The 17,217-nt window shown below is 39.8% G+C and overlaps 1 protein-coding gene across 1 annotated transcript in view; it reads right to left on the bottom strand.

Annotated features, from left to right (window-relative positions):
* RNF180 (ring finger protein 180) overlaps window positions 1-16,371 on the bottom strand; it is an 83,814-nt gene extending 67,443 nt beyond the window's left edge. The window contains exons 1-4 of the mRNA XM_074855621.1: window positions 16,315-16,371; window positions 10,389-10,524; window positions 8,223-8,318; window positions 3,671-4,615 (exon numbers count right to left, since the gene is read on the bottom strand). Of these exons, the coding sequence (XP_074711722.1) occupies window positions 3,671-4,615; window positions 8,223-8,318; window positions 10,389-10,490 (1,143 nt within the window). The 5' untranslated portion in view covers window positions 10,491-10,524; window positions 16,315-16,371. The remainder of the gene's footprint in view (window positions 1-3,670; window positions 4,616-8,222; window positions 8,319-10,388; window positions 10,525-16,314) is intronic.
* Between the last annotated feature and the right edge of the window lie 846 nt (window positions 16,372-17,217).

Here is a 17,217-nt window from a genome sequence, read left to right as displayed (position 1 = left end):
TGCTGTTAGCAGGCTAGCTCAGTCCCACACCCCAGAGCCTGCATCAGCACAGGCCTCCAGGCCCAAGTGCAGATCAGAAGCTCACAGAACTGCTCCTATTTACAATCCAAGGTTTATATACTTCAACTTAATAATAGAGTGCATTCTGCCACAACACAACTTTTATGAGCACATTTCAGCTTACTGCAAGACAGAAAAAATGTTTGACAGATAAAGTTATCACCTTACATAATAAACTTAGAGAAGCTGCCTCTGCATTTACAGAGAAATTTCAAAGACTGAACAGGTCCATTCTCTTGAACAGCTCTCCAGAAAAGCTTTAATTAAAGATAAAAATGAGATGCACAGTACCTTTAACTGAGAGAGCTTAGAAGAGATTCACCTCACATCAGGGTTCTGCTGCACTGAAGTACTTCTTAGAAGACCACTTAAATGAAATACTTCCCACTGTCATTTATCAAAATGCTTTCACTCCATCCAGTCAGACGGTTATGTTTTTTTCTCTTTGTGAACTTTTACTATCTGATGCTTAAGCATACGTGGTAAATATGCTGGAAATCATGGTTACAAAGTACCATGAATCAGCTTCCGCTTTTAAGTACCACTGTAACAAAATGCACATATTTACAAGGAGAGGTGTCAGAATGCTGACGAAAAAGACCACCAAGTGGAACTCACAAGAAAAGGAAGGCTACCTAGACTGGCACATGGGAGTGTGCGGCAGAGGAGCATCCCCTTTTGCAACATGTCAGACTGTACAGAGGATGTGATTTTCTAGATCCACATTTTCCTGAGAAGATACCATAGTGATGGGAAACACAGCTGCACTAGCCACACGTGCTGCTTGACACAGTCTGAGAAGCGGGCCTGTTCAAATATTCCGTGCCACGAACACAGACTTTCACCAAGGTTACAGAAATCAGTGCAACCCCAAAATATCTTCCCCTCAAAACTACTACTCAAAACCAGGTGATTTTACATACTTATTTTTGAATTTTTTGTACTTTGCAAACCATATGCTTACTGATTAGACATACTAGATTTAACAACTGTGTATCATTTGCTATATGAAACTTACAAAATAATGTAGGAATTGGTTAAGCATGGTTTAACAAGAAAACGATCTGAAAGGGTATTTTTCTTTCTTGGCTATCACAAATTTGGAATATTTGCACAACATTTTATTCTTGAAAGTAACATCTAACAAAGATTAAAGTGGCTGGAGAGGCTGCAGATGACACGACTGTGCAGATGCTCATATACTGTGCTTTCGTATCATCATTTCAGTTAACAGAAACAATGAGGCCTGGAATTTTAAAAGTCATTTTATGGACTCAGACACCTAAGAATCTTTAGACTTAACTAGAAAACAACTATTCAATATTAAAACACCCAGATTCAGAAAGATTCTTTGCTCTCAGTCTCAGAAAAACATTTTACAAAATAAGAACAAGTTTTCAATATATCACAATGCCAATTTAAATCTTTCTCTAAACAAAACAAAAAACCTTCCCAAAGATGAAAGAATATATACACACACCATACTGAAAATTCTCATAATATGTCCCAGACTCATCGTATTTTGAAGGTGGTTCTTATATTTAATTTAGAGACAACCTCTACGTACCTTTGGGTACCTTTGTATTTTGGGGAGGAGTGGCTGGAGAGCTGCCAGTCAGAGAGGGATCTGGGGGTGTTGATTGACAGCCGGCTGAACATGAGCCAGCAGTGTGCCCACGTGGCCAAGAAGGCCAGTGGTATCCTGGCTTGTATCAGAAATAATGTGGCCAGCAGGGACAGGGAAGTGATCCTGCCCCTGGACTTGGCACTGGTGAGGCTGCACCTCGATGACTGTGTTCAGTTTTGGGCCCCTCACTACAAAAAGGCCATTGAATTACTTGAGCGTGCCCAGAGAAGGGCAACGAAGCTGGTGAAGGGTCTGGAGCACATGTCGTACGAGGAGCGGCTGAGGGAACTGGGGGTGTTTAGTCTGGAGAAGAGGAGGCTGAGGGGAGACCTCATTGCCCTCTACAACTACCTGAAAGGAGGTTGCAGAGAGCTGGGGATGAGCCTCTTTAATCAAGTAATAAGTGATAGGACAAGAGGTAATGGCCTCAAGTTGAGCCAGGGAAGGTTCAGACTAGATATTAGGAAGCATTTCTTTACAGAACGGGTTGTTAGGCGTTGGAATGGGCTGCCCAGGGAGGTGGTGGAGTCCCCATCCCTGGAGGTGTTCAAGAGGCAGGTTGACATAGCACTTAGGGATATGGTGTAGTTGGGAACTGTCAGTGCTAGGTTAACGGTCGGACTGGATGATCTTCAAGGTCCCTTCCAACCTAGATGATTCTGTGATTCTGTGATAACCTCTCTCTTGATTGTGAATTCACTGCTCTGCTTCAATTCTGTACTGTATTCTAATGGCTCTGTTGACTGTATGTTGGAAAGAGCTCAAGTCATTTGGTGCCTGAGCAGAGTGGAACTGTAAAGGACAGCAGAATATTAAGGGTGAAAATCATTTTGGTACAAAGGACTAATGAAAGATCCATATGTGAACTATTGGTCTTCTATATCCTATTGCATTAAATGTAAACCAATGAAAACAATTTAATAGCTAACCTAAGCATAGACCATTCAAATAAGCTTAGTATTTCTCAATAAGGCATAAATATTAAATTAGACTTGTCTACTATGAAATGTAAAGCAAATCACATTTAAAAAAAAAATTCGTGAGATAAGGTTTACATGAGCTTTACCTGTCACTGCACTTCATCTGTGGAATATTCTCAGATTATCACAATGACATACCTACCCAAAGCGAGAACGATTTCTTGAATAGAAACTATACTGATGAGAGTTAGTATGTTTGCTCTTGCTGGCCCCACAGTATTTTGTAGCAGAAATTATATGATGAGAAATTTTCTTTTGAAGGCATACATATCATTAGCCTTTCCACTGAATTTCAGAGCAAACAAAGACTTGGTAATTAATTTTAAGGTACAGTCCTGATCTTTCTCCCCTCACTGCCACCAAAAATTGCATGACCATCTATGGTCTTTAATTCTGTTCTGCTTTCAATAGTTTAAAGAAGGAAACCATGGTTGTGTAAGAATACATAACGTTTCTGTTACATCTGTAGACAAAATATTTACCTACTAAAGACTAATATTTTAAATAGCAACAATCAATTCTTTACTTAAAAAATATTTGTGTTACAATAAATAATAAATACAATCACCTTTTAAAATATAAATTTTTCTTAACTGTAAAGTTAATTCAAAATGCCATTACTTAAAAGTTAGAAAATCCTGAAATGCTAGGGTTTCTCATTTAGAAGATTTGAATGTTTAGTTTTCCTTTAATCACATTGATTAAATTTTACTGTATTTTTTCCCACTTCAAATCTATTATTACATCACAAAACAATAAGGCGGCCAACAGAAACTAGTTATATATACCCACCAAGGTTTGAATTTACCCAGAAAAACTGATTGGGTTGAATTAGAAAACTACAGGTAGGAAGAGGTCATAAATCCTTGTTTGCAGGATATCTGACTCCCGACAGTACCATGTTAAACCAGTCTTAAGAGACAGCATAAAAAAAGTCAGAATGATTTATAAAAGCAAGCCAAACTTTACAAAAAAAGTAGCATAATTAATTTTAAACACGTACTTGCTTCTGTAGCCACCGTTCTCGCCTTCTTTGTTTTCTCCTCAAGCTTTTCAACTTGTTTCTTTCTCTCTTATTCAGCTTTTGGTTGAAGGAAATACTCGTAGGCTGCACAAGACCAACAGGTGCGATGTACTGCTCCTCTTCTACAGCACTTGTAGGTGAAGAAAGGTTCATCACAAAAGGTAACCCATCAGCAATGGCACTCCCAGAAGATTGTCCAGTAGCTTCAAAATCACATTCACTTTCTGTTTCTCTGTGTAGTAATGTGGTGAAGGAAGTAACTCGAAACCTTTTTTGTAGTTTGTCAGCACTGGAACTATATAGGCCCTCAAAAGAATTACCATCTTTCCTATTGGACTCTAATTGCAATCCACCTCGTGTGTAAACAGGTGGATTTTCATTTCGGCCATGGTAAATTGTTTCCATACTGCAAGTTTCATATAATGCAGGTAACAAAACAAGTCTCTCTGCGACATTTAAATCCAAACTACGTGATCTTCTGTGAAAAGGTTTTACAGTGCATGCATCACTCATAGGATAGGAAGCAGAAAGATTTCTTTCTTGATTTAATACATTTAAGGGAAGTCTTTTAATCTCAAATCTGGGAGCTCTTACTTCTAGACAAAGTGCTTCTGTTAATCTTCCAGTACCATTATTATTTCTGGCCATGTATGAAAGCCCTTGGTTTTTGATTTTCAAAGTTGCAGTTACCAATTCATGACAGGTATCCTTGCTAAAACCAGACTGAATTTTGAGGAGAGGTAAGTGTTTTCCTGATGATTTTTCCAATTTAACAGACAAAGCTGGCTGATAGTCAGTTTGACTTTTGCAGAAATGTATATTTACTAACTGTCCACTGGAACATTTTGTGTTGCAAACAAAGTTAAAGCCCCCTAAGCAGGCCTCGCAGAATGGACAGTGAAGTTTTCCAATTGTCCAATGTGCCTATTGACAAGAAAAGAAAAAAACCCCAACACATTCATTGTAAATAGATGATTAAGAAATCATTACTAGAATTACTTTTCTCCTTTAATAAAAGGGTTTACTTTTTGTTTTTCAAACACAATAAAAGAGACTTTACAGCAGAAAGAAAATCCATCATTAATAATGTTCTGGTCAAAACTGTTTGCTGCGGTGATAACTAATTCTAAGAAGTCTAGAATACACATTTCAAAATGTAGGTGCTTTGAAATATGTTTTAAATTTGTACATAGATAGAATAATATTGCAATACTAACAAAAACATTAGATCGTTTAAAGCAGTGAAATCAATTTACCATGTTAATCTGGAACTGGCGAGCACAGTTTCTCAGCTGAGTCTTCTGAGTGCTGATACATTTCTTGCATACTAAGTACAGTGGAAGGATAGTTCTTACAAACAGCATATAGCTTTTTACTTTGCTTACCCAATGAAAACTTGAAATGGTACTTGTATGTTGGTGTACATAGCATTACAACATAATCTGTGTGCAGATACTATGACAAATCCTTACTACTCTATAAGGAGACAGTTTTTTTCATTATTTGTAATTTATGAATTTCATTTCAATCCTAAAGGCACTTTTTCAAAAGAAAATACGTATCAAAGATCTATAAACTCCTACATATTTGCACAACTATTAGTATTTTCAGTAAATATATTCATCTGTCAGCAGAAACATTTCTGAAGATTGAAGTTATTCAAGAGTTTGTAGGATCAAAGCCCAGATGAGGAACATTATCAACTCCAGTCACACATTACTCACTAGTGTGCCTAAAGTGGGTTTGAGCCAGGAATACAGAAACTGCCCAACATTTCTAGTTAAAGTATTGCTTTCAGTTGCAAATGTCTTTCAAGGTAGTTTGGGAAGAGGATTCCATGACTGAGGTTTGTCTGATTGAAAACTTCAGAGATTTTAGTAAAACCAAATGTGCAGTTTCAGAAAAAAACACTTGTGAGGAAAAAAAGGTTATCGTTCACATGAAATGCTAGAAAAAGTTTTGGAAACACTTCTTTGAGAACTTACTCCTGCCTCGTGGGTTAAAACCTCAAAATTTCACAAAGTATCAAAGATATGCTTTTCATCGCACTTACAAGAATTTGTTTAAATCTAGACATGATTTTAATTTAAGAGAAAAAAATATCTCAGTTTACATATGCCCAAATGCATTCAGATTCCCGAAAATCCCTTGAATGTGCACAGTCTCTCTGTTTATAAGGCTGACCAACATATGCACATGCCATTCCCAAAGAAGAATTAAGCTGGTTCAGAGATTTACCTTAAGTCTCCCACTCTCCATTTTCCAGATGCCATGGGCTAGGCACTAAAATTCAGGGAAAAGCACTTTCTAGTGCCTTTAGTGAATCTTTCTGACACCGAGGCACTATGGAATAGTAACCTGGATCTCCAATTGTAGAGGAGGAGGGGTACATGACGGTTAGGGAAGAAGGTGGGGAACCTGGCAAAATGGGAATGCAAGAGATTGAGGGAAGAAAAAGCACATCTCTGTGTCCTATGTGCACAGAGACTGAGAGATGAGGTGCAGGACAAGGGAGTCCGGGACTGATTTAGCATGAGTTTGGCAACGGACTGTGGAAGCATTGACTCAGTAGAAGAAGTAACAGCCTACTAGTGGAGGAGGTGGTAGGGGAAAATCAGCAAGATCTGAAAAGGAGCTGAGGGTACACAGATTTAATGATGGACTGCATAAAGAGGAAAAACTGGGAAGGGTTAGCCAAAGAAGCTAAAACAAGTGATGAGTGATGGGGAAATGAAAATGAGGTCAATAAAGGTCACTAGAAGCACCAGCTGGATATTTATAATTATTGAAGATAAACTATACATTAATGTGTGTAAGAAACCCAATGAGATTGATTAAGAACAGGGACAGATGGCAAAAAAGAACTGGCTGGGAAGTAGTGGGTTTTTACAGCCTGCAAATAGACTTTGTGCTTATGTAAAATGATTTAGCCTTTGATTCAGGAGTCATACAGGAGAAAATAACACATGATCACAAAATTATTCAGAGCCCAGGAGGATCTGGGGATAAGTCAGAATTATTTAAAAAACCCACACATTTAACCATAAACCCATACGATCTTTCCAGAGAAGTCAGAAGTGAATGAGGGAAGAGTTCCCAGGATATTAAAGGACAAAATGGACACGAAGATACTGAAGGTGTTCATAAAGAATTAAATTCTCTGCTTCTGCCACCAGTGGAGCATTGCTTCTCTGCAATCTTGAGCAAGTATGGTAAGCCTTTTCTGAGCAGTCTACGGGTTTTGTATTTCCCAGGTATCCAACCTGACCCTCTAAGCTTTCAAATGCAGAAGGCTGACCATTTACAGCTAAAGGTGAAAAGAACATTAGAATCAATATTTAAACCAAATTTACTGAAATAATATAACACGCAAAGTACTGTAAAAGACTGCATCCTTATGATCAGGCATTCAAGATTAGGCAATTCTGTGAAGTGGAGAAATACCTCATCACTCCTAATTTCCCCCGCTCCCTCAAGATCTATGTTTCTGAAACAGATACACTATTCTGTCATGGACTATTGAAGTATAAGAGAGCATTAATTTTAAAAAGAGTTTATTTAATGTCTAACAAAATAAAACATAGAGCAAAACAATGAAGTAAGATTAAATAAATTTTCTTAATTTTTTAATATTTAGTTTAGTTTTTTTTGGTTTTGTCAGAACAACTTTTTCTTTGTGTATCATTTTCAGGGTATATTTGCTTAGATCAGAAGTTACTTCCAATATAGTAAAACTTAGACACTGAAGTTCAAGCAGGAAGGAAGGCAGATATTTGCCTCTCTCAAATTGAAAGAACACTCATCAGAGAAAAACTGTAGGGTCAAAGTCAAGCACTGTTTCTGCTTATTATATCAATGCAACAACATTGACTTCTAGACCTAAAATAATTTAATGAAAATACTCAACTGAAGCAGTCAGTACAACAGGAAAGTTATGAGATGGTTTGTAATTTCAAATGGGCAGTTAAAATTCAAAAGCAGTGACACTGGCTTGTCATCAGACCTTTGAATTCGCAGGAAGGAAACTACTTTCTATTCGTATGACATATTACCACATTAAATATAAAAGACATCACATCATATTCCAACAACAGATCTCTTAACAACCCTTCAGTCGAGTGTTATGGAGAAACATGCTTCTTCCTGTCACTGTCAACATATGCATTAGTACTGCAAGATACGATGATCAAGACAAACCAAACCCCAAAGCCTCTATAATAAATATAATTTTAAGCATTGACAAAATATGCAGAGGTGCCCATGACAATTATTTGGACAAACATAAATATAGTCATCTATACATGGGCAGGAACAGAATTTATCATTGTAGGTTTTGTGCATACTTAAAAAAACCTAATTTAACAGGGAAAAAAGCCTCTGTAAATGGTAATGATAGAAGTTACTGAGAAAAAAATCTGTCAGAAGATATCTGTAATATACATGGACCCTGGCAGAAAAGTGCCCTTGAAATGTGTTCCCCTTACTTATTTCACCTTTTGAATGATAAAGATGCAAGCAAAAAAAGATCTACCTTTTCAATGACACATTTCACCCACTCTGGAATGGCTTCTAAGTTCACATGCCACACATTGCAAGACTCCTGAACAGCAGCTGAAAGTTGTGATGTCTGTTAGAAAAAGAATTATTGTATTGATATTCAACATTCATGTAAGCTTTTTTTGTTTGAATATAGCCAGAAGTCAGCTTCCCAAATTCAGTAAATATTTTATTAACAAATGATAAAACTCAAAGATGTTGGTACATTCTTTAAGCTAAAAATCAGGTAGATGCTGTCAATAATCTTCTATTTCTGAATCTAAGGACATTGGACAGACTCCACTGTGGAGATGGTGGTGTTTTGTTTTGTTTACAAGAACAGAAAGTATGCAATTGTTGATCTTCCAACGATATTCAGAAATTGATTTCAGAAGCACTATCAGCTGGCACAATTTTCTAGTAAAGGCACGAAAATCTAAGTTCTAGTTTGTATGAAGACTGTGGTCAGCACTGCATAACTATGCCACAAATAGTTTTAAATTAATTTTCTAATGCTTCTTAGAATAGCAGAGAAATCACGGACTCTTAGCCACTTCTGAATTTTTATGTTAAAGTCTTAAAATCAGTTGTTAAAATTTATGAATATGGAAAATCACTGACTCGTATGTTATGAAACTCACGGGAATAAAAGTTTCATTACGCTAAAAATTGAAAGTGGGGCTATACACAGAAGACAGAAGCTTTTAGAAATTCTTCAAGTAATTACAGCAGACAAGATAGATCCATTTGCCATGTCTATGCTATCATCTTCCTCCTATCTGTGGAGAGTTCCTGTATTTCAACTTGGGTATAATTCTGATTTAAACTGTTCACACTGCATTCATAATATCAACATCTGGTTTTAAGATTTGTTCTAAGATTTTTCTTTTTTACTCATATTTCACCTGTGTCTTTGACTGAAGGTCTAAAATTCATCAGGGAAAACTGACATACTGAAAACATTATTACTCTCATCACAATACAATCTTTGCCTCCCAACGTCTTAGGAAGTAGCGTTAAATTGAGTTTTTCTACCTGCTGTCTACATAAATAGAGAAGGAGCTCCTTCAGTCTTGTGCACAATCATGGTGGATCTCCATTAGCCATTAAAAGCTCCACCATGGGGTACAGACACAGATACCTCCTCCTTTTCACTATATTTTTTCCATGAAAGGAGTTGAAACTTCTCCATTCCCAAAAAACACTTCAAGCCATGCACAAAATAAAAACTCCTCAAGTATAAAGCATGAAAAATATTCCAGAATCTCAAGTTCTGTAAGCAGAGTGATTAAAATGGGGCTTATTAATAATACTAATTATATCAGGATCTTAAAAATTAACAACTTTGTTTCTAACTCTATTGGTTATACCCTTCTCCACTGCCAAAAATAATGTTGTTGCATTTCTAGTGCATTAATAAAAAAGATCAACACCTTTCATTCCATTTGTTTTTTTACTTAGATTCAAGATCATAAGATGTCAGCAGTCTTCTTGGCATATTTGGAAAGACTCTAATTCTTTATGATTACTAACTGCCATTATAAAGCAGCAGAAAAGCCTCTGTCATTGTCTTATTCTGTATGATTATTTTTCTGTTTATTTTAATAAAGATGATGTATATTACTAAATGGTATTTTAGCCTGGCAGAGCATCCCCCAGCTCAGGGCAGTCTAATAATCTGAACTATTTTTGTGCACAGACTATTCCCCACTTTTTCAAAATAAGAGCAAAAGTTTCTGATGTAGGAATATTTGGCACACAGTTAACTACTGCAGTGGAAATTAGTATCAGTATTTAAAACACACCTTAGAAAGAGAGTTCTCTGTTAAGAGACATTAAACCAAAAAGTAACTACATTAGAACTGTCAAAAACAGACATCAGTTTTATAGGAAGAATGGTAACACTATATACTCTACACAAGGTAGTAGTCAAACATATCATGAATAACAGCCTTCATGTCACAGAACGCAAAGGTGATCGCTGCATACTCGGCTTCACTAGCATTACTGCTTACATTACTCTCTATGGAATTGTCCCTACTTTAGTACTTATCTCCACAGGAGATTAATTAGTAATGGAGGGCAAGTCTAATACTTCTCCTTTATTTAAAACCAATGGCACTGGAAAAAGTTACAAACTCCCTCCATATGCTATACCTACTTCAGATGGTTCTTTTCCATGACATTTTGCAAGGCAAACAGAATTTGCTATATATTTTCTACATCTCCAGCAACGTAGAACATCAGCCTCCTGGCTGCTCATTTCAACTTCTGATTCTTCAACTCTGTATGTCTATCTGTAAAGACCACAAAACACAATTCAGTCACCTGTTGAAACCACACATACCTTCCTCTTTCAACACAGAAGTCTATCAGTAATCTTTTCACTATAGAGGAGATGAATACTTTATTTACAAACACTCTCTCGTCTCGTGCAGCATGTCACCTAGACATTTTAAATAGCAAAGTGAAACAGTTTTTTTTTATTTCCAGGTTGCATACAGGACTAGAAAGCAACAACAACAACAAAACAAAATATAAAAAAACCCCACAACTTCCTCAATGTTTAGACAAAAGAGAACTCCACTTTTCCCAGAATATGTCCATAGAAATAAGGCATTGCTATCCTACATATTAAATACACACACACACACACATATGTAATGCCACATAACAAAAATAAATGCCAACATAAAACCACAGATGACAAAGACTGTTTTCTCAGTGTGCCCCTGGAAGCTTGCTCCCTTACATCTTGTGCGGGAGGATCAGTACTACTGGTGCAACAGAGATTTTCACAGACCTGAATCAACCTCCTTGTAAAAGAGACCTAAATTAAGACAAGCAGAAGAACAAGACAAGTGTTTTTCTTTGTGCCTTGCTGTGTTCTGATGTCTCTCTAGTCTTCTCTGTTTCCAAAGCCTTCCCTTTTTGCCATGCTTTCTCCAAAGGTCCTCCAACTGTTCTTTCTACCTGCTTCTGTTTTTATCTGCTTGTGCTAGCTCTAGGAAAAAAATAAGAGAATTTTTTACATCTACACACTCAACTCAAGCACTATGCTAGGGTTATGCCTAACTCACAGTGCTAATGTGAAAGGGAAGCTGGGGCATAAAACTTAAAAGAATCTCTGTTATCCCACATTCCAAACGTGATTTTGCAATTCTTCCAATAATTTAATTTTTATGTTGTTTTCACTAACTAAAGAAACTCTGAGGTCCTCAGTATAGGCTGCCTGAAGAGCAATTTGGCTTATTGAGCTGTACAGACTTCTGCATTTTCCCTATTTCTACCTTTGCCTTTCCTGACTTGTTTTCTGAATTAATCAAAGACTATGAAACACACACACAGAGGTTATTAATGATTTTTCATTTATATCTGAGGTCTTCTTTCAGCAGATTTCTTTTTCTACATATGTAAAGAGTCTGAAACAGTTTGACAAGGAGGAACAGAAACAAAGTGTGCATACATTAGACTCCTAGCTCAAGTGTACATGAAGCTTTTAATAACCAGATCCATGCTAAGCTTAGAAAGTGAAATTAAGGCAAACATTAAATCTTTTCTTGCAATGTCAAAATAAATTAAAATGAGTTTTTCTTGGGATGCCATTAACATATTTTAATGTAAGTTAAGATGGCCAAGCAAAAAATCATGGAAGACACACTTACAGAAAAAGCAGAATTTACACTGGAAACCTGTATTGTTCATGACAAAAATGTGATGATTCAAATGCCTTGACTTAGGCAGAATCTCTCTCAAGTATTTACCAACCTAGCTATGTCAGTGCTGCTACGTTCTGTACCAGATGCATTTCAAAAGTGGAATGTATAAAAATGCTAGACCTCTCTCCTTTTTTAAAAAAACCAAGGAAATTCAGACTCTGAAGGATTTTTACAACCAGTGTGTATCACTTTGCTGTGACAAATGCAACACCAGACTTCACAGGGTATTGAAAGAATGATTACCAGTTATGAATTTGTTTGTATCACTCAAACACCTTAAATCTTAATTAATTTATTCTTCACAATTTCGTAACACACTTCTAGGATGAATTTAATCTTACAACAGCTCAGTGAGAACCGCAAATCTAAGACCAACCAGGAAGGACTGAAAGACTTTTTGCATAAGGCTAGCTCAGACATGTTTTTCAGGTACAGCCATATCCTCATCTACCAAAATACTTTCTTGAAATGTAATACAGCTAGTGGTACATATCTTGCACACCTTATAAACTGTATCTGAGTATTCAAATGGTATATATTTATGTCTCTGTATACAGTCTGTTCTCCTTTTGTTAATTGTTGTTGAAAAAGCTGGTTTGCTAACTGTTGAACAGCTGCTTCATTTGAGGCTGGTGATGCTGGAGTGGGGTATAAAACAATTGGTGACAGACATCTGAACCAACAGATAAAGGACTCACGGATAAAGGCACTTGCTGTATTTAAAAGACAAGGTTCAAGTCATGCAAACAAAGCCTGACTAAGGATCACTGGCATTTGAGGGGATGTAAACATCCCCCTCGCCTGAACAATATCTAGTAAGCAAGCACTGTTTTATTGCAAAATAAAAGGTCTTTTTTTTTTTTTAGTTTATACACTTCAAAAGTTTCTTCTTAATTCTGCATACACTTCTCATTTAAAAATACACAAAATAAGAGAAATGAATATATAATATATAATATGTAATAATCGGCACAGCACAGGTTGTATTTTGTGTAACCAAGAAAGCTGATAGTGGACTACATGGAAAAAAAATCTCAAAAGTGCAAATACTTTTTAAGACTATATTACAGTAGGCTGAAGTGTTCTTCTGGCCTAGCAGAATTTAAAAAGGAAAATTTCTGTAGGTCTGTTAAAAATCTGCATGTATGTGCCTTCTGCAGTTCTTACAGAGGACAGAAGAAATGCTACAAGTACACATTAACCCATTGCAGAGGTTTCTACATGTGTCATGATAGAACCATTTTTATTTTGATTTGCACATAACTTCAACTAGAACTCAAATAAAAGCATACAAAGACAGGTTTTTGAAGTGGTTTTATAGTTAAATGCAGCTTAACCATAGCATTCTGAGCATATTTTAATACGTTTTTACTTGTTTTGCATCTAAAACTATTAAAAGGCATCTTGTTCTCACCTTGCTTTGTCTTTCAGAAAAAAAAATGCCAACATAAAGATAAAAGACTCCAATTTGGCACTGAGAAACTATATAGTGTCACTCTCAGTGGGCCTTTTCAGTGTGGCACTGGGTCACGTTTGTTGTGCTGTACTGCTTTCAGATCAGTTGCTTTGTGTGAGCTCATGTTTGCCTCTAAAATAGCATGTAGTCATTTCTGAGTGTTAAAAAGCCTGTGCTCCTCTATGACTCTTGTTTTATGTCCTTCAAACGTTTTTCTATGACTCAGCCTCAAAAAGACAGGAGCAGAGGGTCCTAAGGCTTCCTTCCCAAGGCAGGGTCTCAGTTCCCTTTCTTGAAAACCATTTGTCTAACCTTTGATGGAGACTCCACAGCCTTCCCAAACTATTTAATTACCTTCTCATCTTGTATTATTTTAAATTTTCCCCTAACATCTAACCCGAATTATCTGGCAATTTCCCTTATTTGCTGTGAATAAGAGAACTTCTGTGCAAGAACATTTTACAACTTTAAACACTTATTATATATTAGCTCCCCTTCAAACTTGTCTTTGGGCTAAATAAATCCAGTTCTTCCCCTCTTTCCTCACAGATCATACTTTCTTGATCTCCAACTGCCACTGCTATTTTGTGAACTCTTTCAAATGGGTCAGCTGTTTTTGCACAGCAGTGTTCAAATCTGGATGCAGAACTCAAAATGAAGTTTTACCAGCACTGACTAGAGAAATTATATAAATTTTCAAGAGAAAAAAAAAAAGAATAGAGAATGCCTTACTAGGGTGGAAACTAATACAAGCTTCACTAGATACATTTGAAAACGTTTCTTACATTTATAAGGGCAGGAAACACTGGAAGATTAAATAACAATTCCCCAGCAGCAAACAATTTTTAAGTAATTTCAACAAGTGATCCTTAAGATTTTCAGGCTCTTACATGCTCATCAATATGTTAAGGGAAGAGGAAACAGGAATTGTATTTTTTTCCCTTGCTCCCACTCTGTCTGGAAAACCTATGAGCAACACCACAGAAAGCTAGTGGAGCTATTCATGAAGAAAACAACAAAAAATAGGTGAAGGATCAAGCTGCAGACATAGCAGCTAGAAAAATGGTACAGAGTTGCTGATAAACTTCCTGTTTATTCATCACTCCTTGAATGGGACACTTTCCCTCCTGGCATCCTCTCACTAGTAGGAAGTCCCCTTTGATATGTGTATCTAAGTTTCTTATACAATCAGAATTGTATAATGTATTAAGCTTTGGCCACCTCTGCTTCAAAAAGATTTCTAGAAAACAAGATGTAAAACCCCAATAAAAAATTCTCAAATGTTCAAAGAACTAAACACAAAAACCTAAATTTCTGTTGAAAACCTGGTGTAAATTTCTTTTTCAACTAGCTTGCCCCTCATCTCCAAATGCATAAAAATAAGAAAATTAGTACAGCAGGACAAGAGGTTCTCAATGTCTTTTTGTTCAAAAGTCACCTGTGATCCCTTCAGAACACTGCAGTCATAAAGATTACAATAATAATTAGGTTGCAACAAGAAATTAGGGCAGAGAAACTTGAGCAATAGTTACTGGGAGTCTTGAAAAAATATTAGATGAGTGGCGGCTTTGAAGGATGATGATGGCGAGAAGCTGGATGAGCTGTCCTGGCCAACAAGTGCCCCTGCCAGAAGTTCCTGCTCCCAGAAAGGGAGGAACTGACAGTTTGCTGGACAGAGAAACAGTCATGGAAGGCATTCAGGTACACATAAAAGCTTGCTGCTACCTTCTGATCTCCAAAGTATTTCTGCTTAAAGAGACCCTTTTAAAAGCATACTTAACCAGTGTTTCTCAATAAAGTAGCACTTAGATTGGAAGACAGAACAGAAAGTTTAAAGAACTGCCTCCAGGCTGCCAGAGAAGCAAAGCAGCAAGGTGAGTAAAGGGCTGTGCCATCTGCTCCGGTGCCAGCTCCTGCTTGATTATGAAATGTTCTACCAGCTCAGCTATTGTGCGATCAGCTTCTCTGTCATGGGCCACTGGTTGATGAGAGAGGGTGGCCAGCGTGTGATACTCTCTCATGTAGCAAGAGTAGCCCATGCAATTAAAAGGTAGTTAACATAAAAATGGGAGTGTTACTTGCAACGTATTACGTAATTTGCTAAAAAATCCTACTGCATGCTGAAGTCAACAGGTCTACCACATATAGCAATAGAACGTAAGGCGTTTAAATCACTTGGACCTAACATCTCAATGGAAAACCTCGGATCAGTGCGTAACCTCTTTCTTGCTCGAGATCCCGCTGACCAGTACTGCCTGTTTCATGCTCTTGCACGTACCATTCATTAGCTGTTCCACAAAATAAAGGACTGAACAAAGCAGGAATACTGTGCCCGCGTCCCAACGCACCGCGAGCTGCTGACCGCAAGTCACCGGGCAGCTGGGCCGCAGCAGCGGCTCCCGGCCGCCCCCGCCGGTGCCTGGAGACCTCCCGCCCCGCCCGGGCCCCGCCGCAGGGCAGCGGCGCCACCGCGGGTGCGCCCGGCGGCCGGGCACCGACCGCCTCCCGGCCGCGCCTCCGGCTGGGCGGGAGGAGGCCGCGGCGGGCCCGGCAGCCGCCCCCAGGGCGGGCTGGGCTGGGCTGGCAGCACGGTGCCCCGCCCGCCCCGCCCGACGGTGGGCTCCCGGGGCGTTCCGGGCGCTGACAGCCGGCGGCGGCAGCGCTAAGTTAACTCCGAGAAGTCGGGGCTGTCGCCGCCGCGCGCCGACGCCCCCTCAGGCAGGCACCGGGCGCGCCCCGGGACGGGCAGCCCCGCCGCCCCCCAGCTCCAGGCAGGTGTCCGCACCTCCGCGCTCACCCTGCGCCCCCGACGCCCCGCAGCCCCCCCACCCCCTCCCCAGCCCAGGGCCCGGCTCGGCCCACCGGGTGGCGGCGGCGCCACCCGCCGCGTCCCCCGGCCCCGCTCAGCTTACCGGGCCGCGCCGCGCGAGGCTGGGAGGAGGAGGCGACGCCGCTGGGGCGAGCGGGCGGGCGGGGAGGGGGTTGCGCAGCAGCAGCTGCTCCTGCGAACGGGAAGAGACGGGAGACAAACGGCGTCGGAAAGCGCTCCGCTAGCGCGCCGCCTGCCCGGCGCGGCCCGGCCGACCGTGGAAGTCAGCCCGGGGCGGGCCAGTCCTCTCCGGCGGCTGCTGCGCCTCTCGTCCCCGCGGGAGGCCGGGGCCCTCGCCGGCTGCGGGGCCAGCGCTGCTGTCGCCGGGGGAGAGGGCGGCGGCCGCGCCAGCCTGCGCCGTGCCTAGGCCTGAGGGTGGCACGGCCTCTCGTCTTCTGACTGACAGAGATGTAGCCGGGGTGGGGTCGGCCCCGGCGGGAAGATGTGACCAGGGTGACGAGGTGCGGTAGCGAATTACGGGGAACTGAATGAAAACTTTTCACTAAAACTGGGATAAAACCCACATGTTCCTCCACGCCCGAGGAACAAGCCGAGACCCAGAGAGCTTCCAGTCAAAGCGTGAGGCCAGGGACATCAAAGGGACCGACAAGTGCCGGCAAGCAATCCATACTGGGTGGGGTGTCATCAGTAGCCCCTGAGTACTCTATTAGGCAGCATGAGCAAAGAGGAAGCTTTAAATGAAATATGGGGGGAAAAAAACCCCAAACTTTTGAACCTTTGTAGGGAATTGTTGCATATCATGCAGGGCTGCATGGGAGAAAAGGCGGTCATAACGCTCTGAAGATTCCGGGCAGCAGAGAGCAGCATTGGGGGCCCTTCGCTGATGAGCGTCTATGCCTCCGTAGTGAATAAAAGCTGATCAACTAGATGGGCTGTGTTTCCACCTCAGCAGTCTTTTGACCTTTTTTTGATGATACTCTGACTT

The sequence above is a fragment of the Strix uralensis genome, chromosome Z (genome assembly GCF_047716275.1).
Source record: "Strix uralensis isolate ZFMK-TIS-50842 chromosome Z, bStrUra1, whole genome shotgun sequence".
Taxonomy (NCBI): Eukaryota; Metazoa; Chordata; class Aves; order Strigiformes; family Strigidae; genus Strix; species Strix uralensis.
The sequence above is the reverse complement of the archived record's forward strand: the minus strand, read 5'-3'. Positions and strand labels throughout refer to the sequence as shown.